This window comes from Diprion similis, chromosome 10, assembly GCF_021155765.1.
Source record: "Diprion similis isolate iyDipSimi1 chromosome 10, iyDipSimi1.1, whole genome shotgun sequence".
In the NCBI taxonomy this organism is placed as follows: domain Eukaryota; kingdom Metazoa; phylum Arthropoda; class Insecta; order Hymenoptera; family Diprionidae; genus Diprion; species Diprion similis.
The window spans coordinates 21167222-21180560 of record NC_060114.1 but is presented as its reverse complement, the minus strand read 5'-3'; the positions used below and the strand labels follow the sequence as shown (position 1 = coordinate 21180560).

Here is a 13339-nt window from a genome sequence, read left to right as displayed (position 1 = left end):
ATTGAACCTGTGGGCACATAAAAATCAGATCATTGTTTAACATATAATCTTCTAATGTAATCTTGCAGACGTTTCCAAAAACGTTCATCTCTTTCCCTTCGTCATTTATACTCAAGAATAAACCTAATAGAGTACGTACTATATTATCAAATATTTTCATAATACTATTTCAAGCTCCGCTATTATACACAGACATTACAGAATCGTCATAAACGAAGTATATACAGTTTACAGAAAATATATTGCACCACTACTTGTATTCGGTATAAAATTAAAGTGTAATACTCTGCAGCAACAACAATCCCATTCGTCATTTCGTAATCATAGATTTCGGATCCGATATGGAAACCACTTTCAAAATGCCTAACATCGCCTTCATCAAGTGAGTAAAACAAACAACGGAAGACAAAAAGCAAAATTATTTATATCAACCTGAAAATTTCAGTAGTCTCATCAATCCCTAGGTCACCCTGTATAATTTCTAAAATACCCAACGAGCTACGTGAATCAGTCACTATATAATCATTCAATATTATGAGATACAGACTCACGAATAATATTATACATACCGATCTTATCATATCAATTTCTAGCTTTAATTTATCATTCTTGATATTTTCTATTAATTTAGAAATTATAAATCCACCTGCTACATATATGACTTATATTCTACATTGAAATACTCAATCATCACGCAGTACTTTGTTCTAAAAACAAATTGGGTATAATTCCCCTTCCATATCGCGTGCAGCAATATCACAAAAAAATACTTCATTAGAAGAACAAAACAAATAGTCGTACGGAATAAACTTTCTCTTTACAAAACGATTACACCTTAAATATCTAATACAATTTCACGCCATAGTCGAGCATTTAAAACCTATTTATTTACTTAATATACTGGAGGGTAGACTGCGCATCTTATTAAAGCACCTACTGTATCGTAATTCATATCGTATCGCTTTGCGAACTGTAATAACGACCGAGTAATTCGCCAATCAATATCTTCTCAACGTGATTTTTTTTTTCCTTTAGCATAGAAAAATCAATTGTGCTTGAAACTATGCATAGAGGGGTAAAAAAATGAAAACAAAAAATGAGATCGATTCAAAGTAAATGCAAATACGTGACGTCTAGCACTTGTTACTCTTTTAAACAACGACAACTCCCGAACAATACCTAAAATTTAGCGCGCGCATCGCGATGATATTATGCGTAATTCGTGTGTATGTAATATTCAATAAAAATATAAATATTCACCATGGTTGAAAACTATAACACCAGATAAAAAATAACAGTAGCATCAACAAAAGTGGCATGTCTTAACAATACGAGGCAAGCTTGTATAAGGAACTACAAAGTATAATTATTGACATAAAAATTCACGGGAGTACTCGAAGGGAGATAAAAGAAAAAAAAATAAAAAATCGCCATCCCGTGAAACGCAAATCCAATCAGAATTCAAATACAATTTTCGCTCTTTACAGCGAACAAAAGCAAGATGTATCGGCAATGGAATCCTGCATGCGTCTCGTGTAAACTTTAAGTAACTGGCAGTGTACCCTGAAAAACAGATTGATGGAAGTCACACGGGAATGCTCCTGTTTAATGTTATTAACAGAATTATTATGAGCACCTTACCTGATTTTCAAATTCGAATCCTGAATTACTTCGCCGTCACAATTCCACACGCTGAGGTCAGGCATCGATTGAGGTCTGTTCATCTCGGTATTGTCGGCAGGTATATTTATCACAGACGGAAGAGGTCGGAATGTGAATTCCCTGGCTCTGTATACTTCGACGAAGGGGAGATCGTACTGGATTGCGTAAAAGGGTTGATGTTCAGTTAGGTAGATGCAAAAAGATAATTGACAACGGTACAAAGTGGCAACAGCATTCTTCTTACCAAATTCTTATTTCTACTGCTCAATCTTAAAAGGACTCTGATGTTATTGAAAAACGATGTGTGCCTGATCAATATCACGTCAACACATCCATCTCCGATATGACAGTGCGGACTAAAGCCTAATGGACTTCGATCGCATGCACATGAAACATTGGCGCCATTGACCATGAAAAATTTACCCCTCACTGTCCGCCATTCTGAAAAACAAAATTAAAACATTGGTATTAGTGAGAAGTTTCAAATCGACGCTGAGAAGTGCAGTAAAAAACAACAGAAGGTACTGCCATCACTTACTCAATATTTCTTTATCGTAGTCGTTGTTACGTGTATGTTCAATGCATCTGGTACAATTTTCTGTGCATTTAGTGCTAGCAGCTGGATGACACGGGTCCGACAAGATCTGTATTTCCCCTTCGTATCCTTTGTTGGCGAGTATTTTCTTGAACCCTGAAACATTTGAGAAACTGGTAATTGATGAAGAAACGAGCCTTTTTACTACCAAATAGCACTAGACTATAGTATATTGACTATTGTCCAACGAGAAGGCAAACTTGGTCTTTTCGGGCCGAGCGTATGTTTGCGATATGAGTTGTAGGTGAGCCGAATGCGAATATTGCAAACACGCGAGGCGAAAAGACCGTTGCGTCCTTGTTGCACACGATTCTTTATATAACAACAGCATGTTACGCTTTTTTTCACGAAGCGCGAAATTGAGGTTAGGGTCGCGTAATCTCAGATTTATCCGCAACAGCGCATGCGCGTGATACAGAAAAAATCACTTTTAACTCCTAGGACTTGAAAGTGGTCTTTTCTGTACTCCACGCATGCGCATTCGCAGACTCACGCGACCGTCATAGAAACTGCACGCATGGAAAAACGTGCAAAACATGCTCCCGTTATGTAAAATATGATCACTCCGATTCCTGATGAAGAGAAATCTTTAATCACGCACACCTACTGACCGGAATAATCGTATCTCTGTGGTCCCATCCAGCGAAACTTTTCACTATCTCGCATTACGTCGCCAAGGTAGCCATAGCTAAGGACGCTAGCGTATAGCCTTAGCAAGGAACGGTTATTGTGAACAGATGATAAATCGAGCCCTGTCGTGTCTCCAAAAATGATATGTATAACGGCAGTTTGAACGTCGATCGTCCCGTGGAGACTGTAGGCTACAGTATCGGTACTTCCACTTGGAATAACGCCGACTGGTAATTTTGGGGGTGGTAAGACAGCTTCTGGATCATTTGGGTCGAGCTCCTTGTCCTTGACAGTCCGTAATACCAATCCGTTGAATACTTCGGAAAAGGTGCCGTCTCCACCGATGCAAGCAACAGCCTGTGAAATTGTATGTTAGTATTAGGTGAGTTGACATTCTGCTTTTGTACCAGCGAACGGAATTTAGTTTTTCATTTCTCTCTTTCACCTCAACGTCATCCAAGTTGCAGGTAAGTAATGTGTCTCGGATGTGTCCCGCTCTTTCGGTGACCAACAGCCTTGCTTCAACGCCTGCTATGGCAAGCAGAGGTTGGACATCTCTTTCCCATATTTTCAAGCCTTTTTTCTTACCCCCAATTGGATTAACGAAGACCATTATTTTTCTGGGACGATGAGTCAAACCTGGAGTACAGTGATGTCGGGTCTTACTTTTGAAATGACGGTCATATCAAAGTCTTAGAGTGGGTAAAGTTATTTGCTCAAAACGGTACGGTTCTATATGGCTCGACTGTAAACTGACCTGATAAATAGTTACGAATAGTCTTCACCCAGGAAGCTACTTGTCTAGAATCGGTGTGACTCATTCTAACGCTGTGATGACTCCATTTGTGTTTGGAACCACGAGCCGCGTAATGAAGCACAAAACTTGTTGGCGCTTGGGACTTTTCGTCAACAACACCAGTGTTATCTACGTCCCCATCATTCCCATAATGAGCTGCTAAAACGTCGGTCAAAGGCAAAGTCCACCTTGCTGCAAAAGACAATTCCATTAGTGCTGTGACTAAAGTAAATACATATTCTATTTTGTTCGCGTTTATTAATATCACAAATATATACGGTTGTGTGCAGTAGCAAACAATTGTAGACACTTCAATTCTGCCTTTTTGGAATATCTTTATACTGCGGCTTTTCGTATCGACGGTTATCAACTGCTTTCTATCGGAATTTTCTTGGGGGTAACTTTTTAAAGATTACTCTTATTGCCAGAAATAATAAGAAATCAATCTTATACAGATGATTTGTAATTTTTTTTTTTACTTCTATACCCGTAGGGAGCGTGATGCATGGGATTTATTTAATCAAAAACAAACTTCGTAGAGGTGCGATAAAATACGACGAACACTTTTATGAGAAACTGCTTCAAAATTACATAAATCCTAATCATGATTCTTACACGATAGCTCAATGCGCATAATGCGCTTTTCGTATACTTGTGTGGGAATTTTTTTTATCACAGTAGGCATAAAGTGACATCTACTACAGGTTTTTATTAAGTATGTAGCTAAACATCTATGAGCCATAAAAATATATCGATACTGTGTAAATACACACATTTTCATGTACATGACTGTATGCATAAAAAATTCCAAAAGTATTTGCGTCAAAGAATATTGAAATGTGCGCAGAAACCGCAAATACTACCAGTGCTTGAAGTTTGACAAATGCGGCATTTTCGAAGCCGCTTCCAAAGTCCGAACCGGCTTCTTCGTTTTACGACTATATTTTTTTACAGTCGTCATCGCAGCGATTTAGGTCTATTCGCTTTCGATCTCTCGAGCAAAACCTACGCTGATGTGGCCTATGGATAGACTGATTTGAGCATTTCTCAAAATTAGCCAAAATTTTTCCAAAAAAATTCAACCTGGTCCTTAGCCTTTCTTTTCAGACGATTTTGGAGGCAATAGGTTTTCATCTCAGAATCGATGTGCTTATATTTTCTTACTAACACGTGGAATCATGCTGCGATCATCATTTGTATTGTCCTTTTTTCCATTTGAGGGACCTTAGTGGAATCATAGCTAATTTCCCCAAAATGGATGATCATAACTCGTATCCATTCTAACGAGTTAATATCAACGATGAAGTCATCTCTGTTAATGCATTATTTTTTACAAAGTAAAATCCGCATCTAAAATCCGACGAAACATCGCCTGAAACATTAATTCATATCGCCTCTAAGCGGGCGGCGATATGAAAAACTGGTGCAAAGAAGATGGATCTAGAGTGGACTCAAGCATGACTACTCTTCTCTGGTAAACAGTAGATCAAAACTTGAACGAAACGAAATGGATCTGTGAACTGGGTATATTGGTGAAAATCATATTATTCAAATGAAGATTTACTGGGGATTTCAGACATGTAAAAAAAAAAAAAACACCAGGCATTTCGAAAATTGTACATTTTTTCGTATACCGGAGTATTAAAAAATGTAAGTACAGTAAATATGGAATTAAAGTCATGTCCAAGGGACCATTCACTGGAGAAGTCTTCTGTACGTTGGTACGCGAAGTCTTTGGAAGTCATCGGAAAACCTTGGTAATGTTTGGAAGTCTTCGAAAGTCTTTGGACAAAATCACAAGAGGTGGGACGTATTTATGAGTTTGTCATCAGAACTGCTCAATGGCGCTGAACATCGTATATGGAAATACATTACTGTCTTATCAAAGTGTCGACTTTATCCCATCCTCTATGACAATGAGCTGGTGTTACTCATAATGCATTTGTCGTATGAACCCCCCTCGCGTTCAGTCGATAAAAAGAGAGAGAAAATCGCGTGACTTATCTATCCTTTTCTACCAAGCATAGTGTAGGCATTACATGTGCAGCTCATCAGACGAACCAATGGAAAAGTTCTGCCAGTTGACGTCACAACAAGCGGTTAATTCGAAACTGTTCAGAGATTAATATCAGAGGTATATCAGAATGGTACACATGAAACGTTGACTAAATTCTTCAGTCCGCGCATAGTGCAAATGCCAATACTATTTTAGTCCTGCAGGTCCCGCCACGATTCTTACAGCCCTTAATCGAACAATTAAACATTTTAACGAATTCGTGAAAGATGCGACTCAACGCGATGCATGACTCACCACCTTTGTTTATGCGTTTATCAACGCGTGGTTGAGGTTATATTGTATTTCGTACACGTGTATGCGCCTGCGCTGCAAGTTCATCGTAACTTGCTGTGACGTCAATTGACGAAATGCGCGACCTTGTACGAAAATTGGTCCTCTATCGAGCATACCTTACTCCTTACACTATGCTACCAGGCATGCGCAATGGGTTACTGCGCATCAGTGGGTAGAGCACACCATGAGCACACTGATCTCTAGATCAGTGGTAGAGCAGACTTATGCTTCTGACGCATGCGTAAATGCGTATGCAAACAAGGATAGAACTCTTGCTCGATTTTCTTTCTCTTACTGTTCGTCACACTTTTCCACTTATGCTCACCCCTATACCTTGCCGACTCTATATGTATAATATCTTTATGATTTGCGGTCTCTGCCTCGATCAATAAGAGAGTGTTCGCCCTTACCAGACGCGCTGGCAGCTCTTACTATGTCTATACTAACATAATGTTAACTCAACGTCTAATCCTCTCGCGTTCATCGAAGTTATACGCATCCGTGCTGGAAAAGTTTGATATGACATGACAGATTCTGATCGAATTTCATAGAGGGGGATTCAAAAGATTGATGGAGTTATCATTTCGTATCATGATTCTGAACCCTATTCTATGATATTCTTTAATACCTTATCGCGATCTATTAAATCCTACCGGACTTTTCAGTCAGGGTCACTTCTGAAAGACGTCCTCGATTCTAAAAAGACGATTTTAAATTTCGACTCAATGGTTTTAAATGACATTTATTATCTTCAGAGCCAAAATCCGATGAGTAATTTGTCCTGCTCTTAAGGATCTAGGTTTACGCAAATTTGATGGTAATCGAAAATTCCAACTTGGAGGCTCGAAATTTTACAACGTTATAAAAAAATATATCATACATCTATCCTGAAGTTATTTATGGATCAACCGTCCAGTTATAGAGAAAAAAACAACGATATATTTAGTAACTCTTGTTAACGTTGAAAAAAAATTTTAATTTCTTCTTTGAGATTGACAAGTAATGGCGACATAGACGGTCCACGGTTTGGCAACGCTGCATAGATATATTGCACAAATGTCGACGACTATTGTCCTTGCGCACAGACAGGTGGAAAAAAGCTGTTGCCTCAATTTTTTTGCGATTCTACTACATAAGCATTTCAAACACTTTCAACATTTCAACATCAATTAATCTGAACTAATAAGTTGCGCATTATTTAAAAATTTTAAATCATTCATTTTCGTGATGTCCTTCACCATCAAAAAAACAACAAAGTTCAGTTGCTTTTTTGAGTCAACGTTACGCGTCACCTCCTTGAGCAATTCTTCCTTGACAAACAAGCGACAGAAATTAATTGTGACCAACAATGATTATACATTTTTAATATTACATTGCTCAACATTTGGATGGTGATTACCAATGAAGAATTTAAATGTATGGGTGACAGTGCATGACTACGTCAATTTTTCAACCGTGTTTCGTGGAGCTCAATTTTACAAAGTCATGTTACAATTAATCCGTTACCTACCGTCACCCCTGGTGAAAATGGCCCATAGAATCCATCTGATTCGTTCCAATTTCCGATAGGATCCAAAAGGACCCCCGCAGATCGATAGAAGTGAAACGGATTTGGGTTGATTCTATGGACTAGTAAAGAAATTTTCAATAGGGATCACGGGAACGAACCTACATTCATATTTATAGTCTATTCGGTCGATCAGGTGCGTCGTCCCGAGCGAATAACGTCCGAATTATTGAATACCGTGCATTATAATTTAGATACGACAAATTTATATGTGAAGGATTTGAAAAATGACTAACGCATTTACGAATTTTCCGAGAGAGGAAAAAATTTGTCATTAGTGACAAAGTGTGCCGACAGAAATACCACCTCGTAACTTTATAGTCTATGATACTGATTCGTGGATAAGATTTTGAAAAAAATTCTTCAACTCTCGCCTAACTTTACATTTTCTCTCTTTCCATAATTGATAATTTGTTTTAACTCGTCTCATATGTAACCTAACCTAGCCCAACCTAATCTAACCTAAAGTTTGAACTTTCAACACTAGGAATAATAGTCAACTATACCCGCCTGATCAGGAACTCGATAACGTTTTTTGTTTTTAAACACATGCAAGTGCGCTAAAGACCCCAACGTTAGGAAGATGGGAACTGAAATATTACGCCTGATAAGTGCATGTGTGCCGACCGACAACGGCCGCCTGCTGTTTCCGCAGTGTTGAAGATAAAAATCGCACACTATCATAACAATTAATCAAGCTGGATAAAAACGCACGACATATAGCACTTGACTAACGTCACGAAGTAAAGAGTATCAATAATGCCCGTAAGTGTACGTGTGGCGTGGTATAAATAATACAGAGTTTCTCGCGTGTAGCGCAGACATCAGACGGCAGTGGTTTTTTGTCGTTATACGCACATACGTGACGTATAACGCAGTGATTCGTTTTCAAATACGTAGATAGAATTATGAGAAATATTGTTTCGGGTTTTCTTAATCTCTAAACTTGTCCTTTGCAATTGAAGTTTTCACGATACAGGGATAATTACGTTAATGGAGTGTCGGGTAAAAAGAACGGGTTTTGTAACATTACAGCAGTAACCTTTCATTTCACCTTGATTTCATTATTATCAGCGTAACTAACTGAATGTACGGTAATTCAAATTATCAAATTTTTTTTGATATTCCTAAGAATCGTAGGGTAGGAAAAAGTCAGTTGCTGGGAGAATAACGTTGCCTCTGCGAGAGCTGTGTTTACGGAAAAAATTTGTTGATTCAGCCTAACTTCAAGTCGTTGTAATTCGAAGCGTGCGCGACCTTGACATCGTGCGCAAGACACGTTCGCTTCTTGTTCCGGAATACCTTGGGAAAGTCTCAGGCTCAATGACGCTTACGATATTTGCAAGCATGAGATGAAGATTATCTGCACGTTTATCTCTCCGTGAAATGATCGATTGCTCTTAAATAACGTCACGCGACGAAATATTTTCACGTTTTAATTTTTTCGTAAGGAAAAAATAGAATTGTGAATAGTAAAAATAAAGTCATTTTAATACAGCTTGTACATAAATGATAGCTTTCAGTTATGCTTCATCAGTTTCACAGTTTTTAATTTTCCTCTAATCTGACATTTGCGTAACGCTGACGTTATAATGGATTCTAACTTGATTAGCTAACGCGAAGTATTAAAAATTCATTACACAATAATTCGAATCGTGATTTCGTTTCTTAGAACGCCTCTAGTAACTGCAATGCGATATTAAAAACAGGTATAAGATACCTGCGGATAATATTCGTGAAATATAATAAGATGAAAGGCCACGAATCAGCATAACTCAACGACTATTTTAATATCTGGTGATTTACTGGCGTTTTTTTTCCTTTGTACCTATCTCCGCCGAAGTGAAAAAAGCGTGCACGTCCAATTCCCATGGCCTACAGAATAAAAGACCAAGGCAACCAAACGTGACAAGATTTTAATACTTGTAATAACCGGTAATGTTTTTTCTTTATAATGATCTTCGATTCAATGGCAATAGTAAAAAAAAAAAAACACAAAAATAACTTATTACAGATATAATATGAAAATGTTAGCCTATACAGCAATATAGATGAAATCTTTTCCCCCCAATGAATTTCATGATCATGACAATAGATTTTACCAGAATTAACGAATAATATGATAGAAGTTATAAATAGTTTTACAGAATGATACGTGCATTGTGTATTAATGTTAATATATATAACATACAGTTAGTTACAAGCCGCACATATGGCCTTAGGGTACACACAGCCTACATACAGGTAGGAATAATCCAAATCTGTATGATAACCGCGATTTTTTGTATGCATAATCGAATACCCATCTTCTCCCCTTTCATTATGCACAACGTTCAAGTGAAACGTATACCTATTATAGGTAGAGTTATAATTGTACGTAAATTTATAAATACACGTTTCGTAGATTAATGAGGCCTATTTTTAAGTGTAACGTATGTTTGCCTGTCATCGTATAGAATAAATTAATGCAAGTAATAAGAAAATGAAAATGTAGTAACGAAAGGAACAATAGTCAGAAAAAATACATAACTTTATTGTTCTCTTATCGTTTTGCAAATCATCGGTAAATCATTAGTAAATTTATAAACTAATCGGCAATCTGCAAAACACAATGATCATATGTACCTATACTTATATCTAATATCAGGCGTTCGGTTACACAACAATATGAACCGTAAGGCTCATTTATAATTACAATTATAACGGTTACGATAAGGATAATGTGTATAGTTCTAGTCCACTTCTCTTGTGTTATAATTGTATATAACAGTAACGATAATGCATGTTACATCAAATGCCGCTAATTCTTTTAATTCAGACGAGCTAAAGCGTCCGAGACGTGCATCGTTAATTAATGTCATTCCCCTCTTTGATTCAGAAACAGATTGAATTGCATTTACTGTTAGTATCATGCGTGAATATATGACAAACGGAATAGAAGATTCATGTAATAATATCATGAATCACAAGTTCATTTAATATCTACGTATTCACTGTACACATATAGATATCCATACTATAATCTACACTTCAACTATCATTGGAATAATTGTCACAATACTAATGACAATCGACACACATAAAAAATGGATTTCATTTACCAGGTGTTTCTAGTTTTACGTGAGCAATCTTGGACGGTCATGTTGCCACACGAATTTTCTCAAACTCTGCGATTCGTTTTATCCTATCCAGTATAGTGTACGGATCCGCGTTTATATGAGATGTTGAAAAATGAATAACTTTCACTTTCGATTGCAGTATTGCCGGACCTTTATTGACGTAATAACTCATATAAATAAATGCATATTGCAACAGACTAATTTCTGTTGATTTTCACATTTTTATCGGCTAATCATAATTTCCGTATATTCTATAGTCTCAACGGTAGAGATAAGAAATTTCATCGACCATATGGACCGTATGTTTTAGCACATTTCAACCACCGTGTATATTCTCGCGCCGTTAGAAATTGACCTAATGACTAGTGTTATATACTATGTGTCTCGCAATTAACGTCGTCGTGCAAGTTCAACTGACAAAAAGATTTGACCGTGAATTGGTATAATATATATTTGTCAGCTGCAGATCGCTTACCTGCGTTTTATTATTCGTTTACTTTTTTACTTAGATCACGTACAGCAGTCTATAATTGTACTGAGCCTTGCCTTGGGATCAGAAGTTATGTACATATACAGATGCCCAAAATGCCCTTGATAAACTACCATCGAACAAGGAAAGTAACTGACTGATGAATGTTGAGTCATTTCAAACATACTTTTTTCATTTTTTGTATCATCCTCTAGGATTTAATGAAATCGGATTACACTGCGCATATCTCACAGAATCTTTTCAATCATTTCAGTTAATAAGCATCAAATCTGACGGGAAATGCTGGCCGAATTCACGCTGTATCCAGTGGCTAGTAAAAATCGCAAAAAAGCTTAGGTAGTTTAAATAACTTCCGTTGCTAAGCTCTACAGAAAAGATCATCGATAATCGATAGCAGTTCATATTTGATACACATTACGTGACTTGATCTGCAATTTGTCTGCAAGAATCAAAGCATCTTTATCCCGATAAATATGACAACAAAATCGCTAACATTGATATAGAGTGAAATTATTGACGCGATTATATATTATTATATAGATCAACGTTATGACTACGTAATCGTATCAAGGAGCGATTGACGTGTGAAATTCTTTTCGATTCCTCCGTAATGAAAACACAGTAGGTATACAACGCGATCTGTAATGTGTACATAGATGCAGTATATGCAGCGTGGATGTTGAATAACGTGTAAAGAACCGTAATTACTTACTGTAAGGAGGTCGTTCGGTTTCCCAGATGAGGGTTCCCCGATGAAAATATACCCTGCATCTTTTTTTACGAATCACAAACGTGTTGAGGAGCACTGCATCCGAGGCATGATCGTTAAATTCCTGCATCACTGTGACGTTCCGAGTATGAGTGAAATTTACTATTATTTTCCCAGCTGTGCTTTACCGTTGCAGGTGTATATCGTTGACGCTTCCGTTCTCGTTTATTACTTGTTATCGGAGTCAGCACCTTTTGTCATTACAAAATACCGCTATTCATACGACGGCCGAACATATTCTTTCTTCTCTGCCCAAAATTCTCGCCGTCGGACAAACTCTAACGGCACCGCATAGCTTCAACGGATCGATCTGACACCGACGAAATGTATGTTCAGAAACGCGCTGCGTACGGACGGACAGACGTAAGGATCATTCACTCATCTGAGGTCAACTTCTCGCTGGCTGCGCCTGCCGACTACTGAAGTACTGAAACTGACTTTACTGACTGACTACCAGTGTCCCAGAGTTGGTGGAGGAGTGGCTGGTTATTTTAAAACAATTGAAGATTCGCTACCTGCTCGTCGACTCAAGTGGTTACATAGAAATCAATTTTACCGACGGATCTACATATTACGTAGATATCTTACCGTGACGTAATACTCTTTGGATAAAGTCGGTTAATTCCGATAATTTACCGACATTCCACCTATCAAGTACAACAGACATTCGTAGCGTTGTTCCGTGGAGCACGAATGTCACGATAGGGAGTATCCTATGTAACACCTGTAAGAATTATAAGTCGGATACATGGCTTTTACTTTCTGCAGTATTTTGCTTCAAAAATTACAAAACTTTTGCCTTGAATCGCACGGATGAATAATTCGTGACGGATACTCCGCTATTTCAGACAACTATCGCTAATTTGTCAGACAAAGTTCCGTAGAAAATAATACTGAACTATTTGCGACCTCTTCTGCTTGTCTAGAAACGCAGCGAGCACATTAGCTACGCAAAAACATACAGATTGCTGTACGTATGTGGGTTATACTATACTACTATAGCACACGACGTGTTGTGTCGGGATAAGGTCGAGGTACAGAACATTCTGGAAGCTCTGGTCTCGCATTCTGCTCTGTTTTGCCACAGGCAACCAAGTACTCACTCACACTCACACTCACACTCACACACGCACACACACACGCACGCGCGCACACACACACACACTTAGTCCTGCGGCAACTGAGCAGAATATATATAAACATATACGTGCGAATACGGATACGTTTATATATGCATACAGATGTTGGATGCGAATATGTATATAGGTATAGTATTCATATTGCATACGTAGCTCCAATGTTACTTTGCTCTGGAATATCTGGCGTTCATTCATATAGCTTTGGTAATTTGTCCTAGTATG

The 13339-nt window shown here is 37.8% G+C and overlaps 1 protein-coding gene across 1 annotated transcript; it reads right to left on the bottom strand.

The window, feature by feature from the left end:
- Nucleotides 1-356: 356 nt before the first annotated feature.
- On the bottom strand, nt 357-12426 carry LOC124411998 (ceramide kinase). Its single transcript, XM_046891630.1, has 8 exons — nt 11922-12426; nt 3645-3875; nt 3333-3526; nt 2869-3244; nt 2201-2353; nt 1907-2103; nt 1642-1817; nt 357-1563 (listed from the first exon to the last, which is right to left on the bottom strand). Exons 1-8 carry the CDS (start codon nt 12046-12048, stop codon nt 1482-1484), a joined length of 1536 nt encoding a protein of 511 aa, XP_046747586.1. The 5' UTR covers nt 12049-12426; the 3' UTR covers nt 357-1481.
- Between the last annotated feature and the right edge of the window lie 913 nt (nt 12427-13339).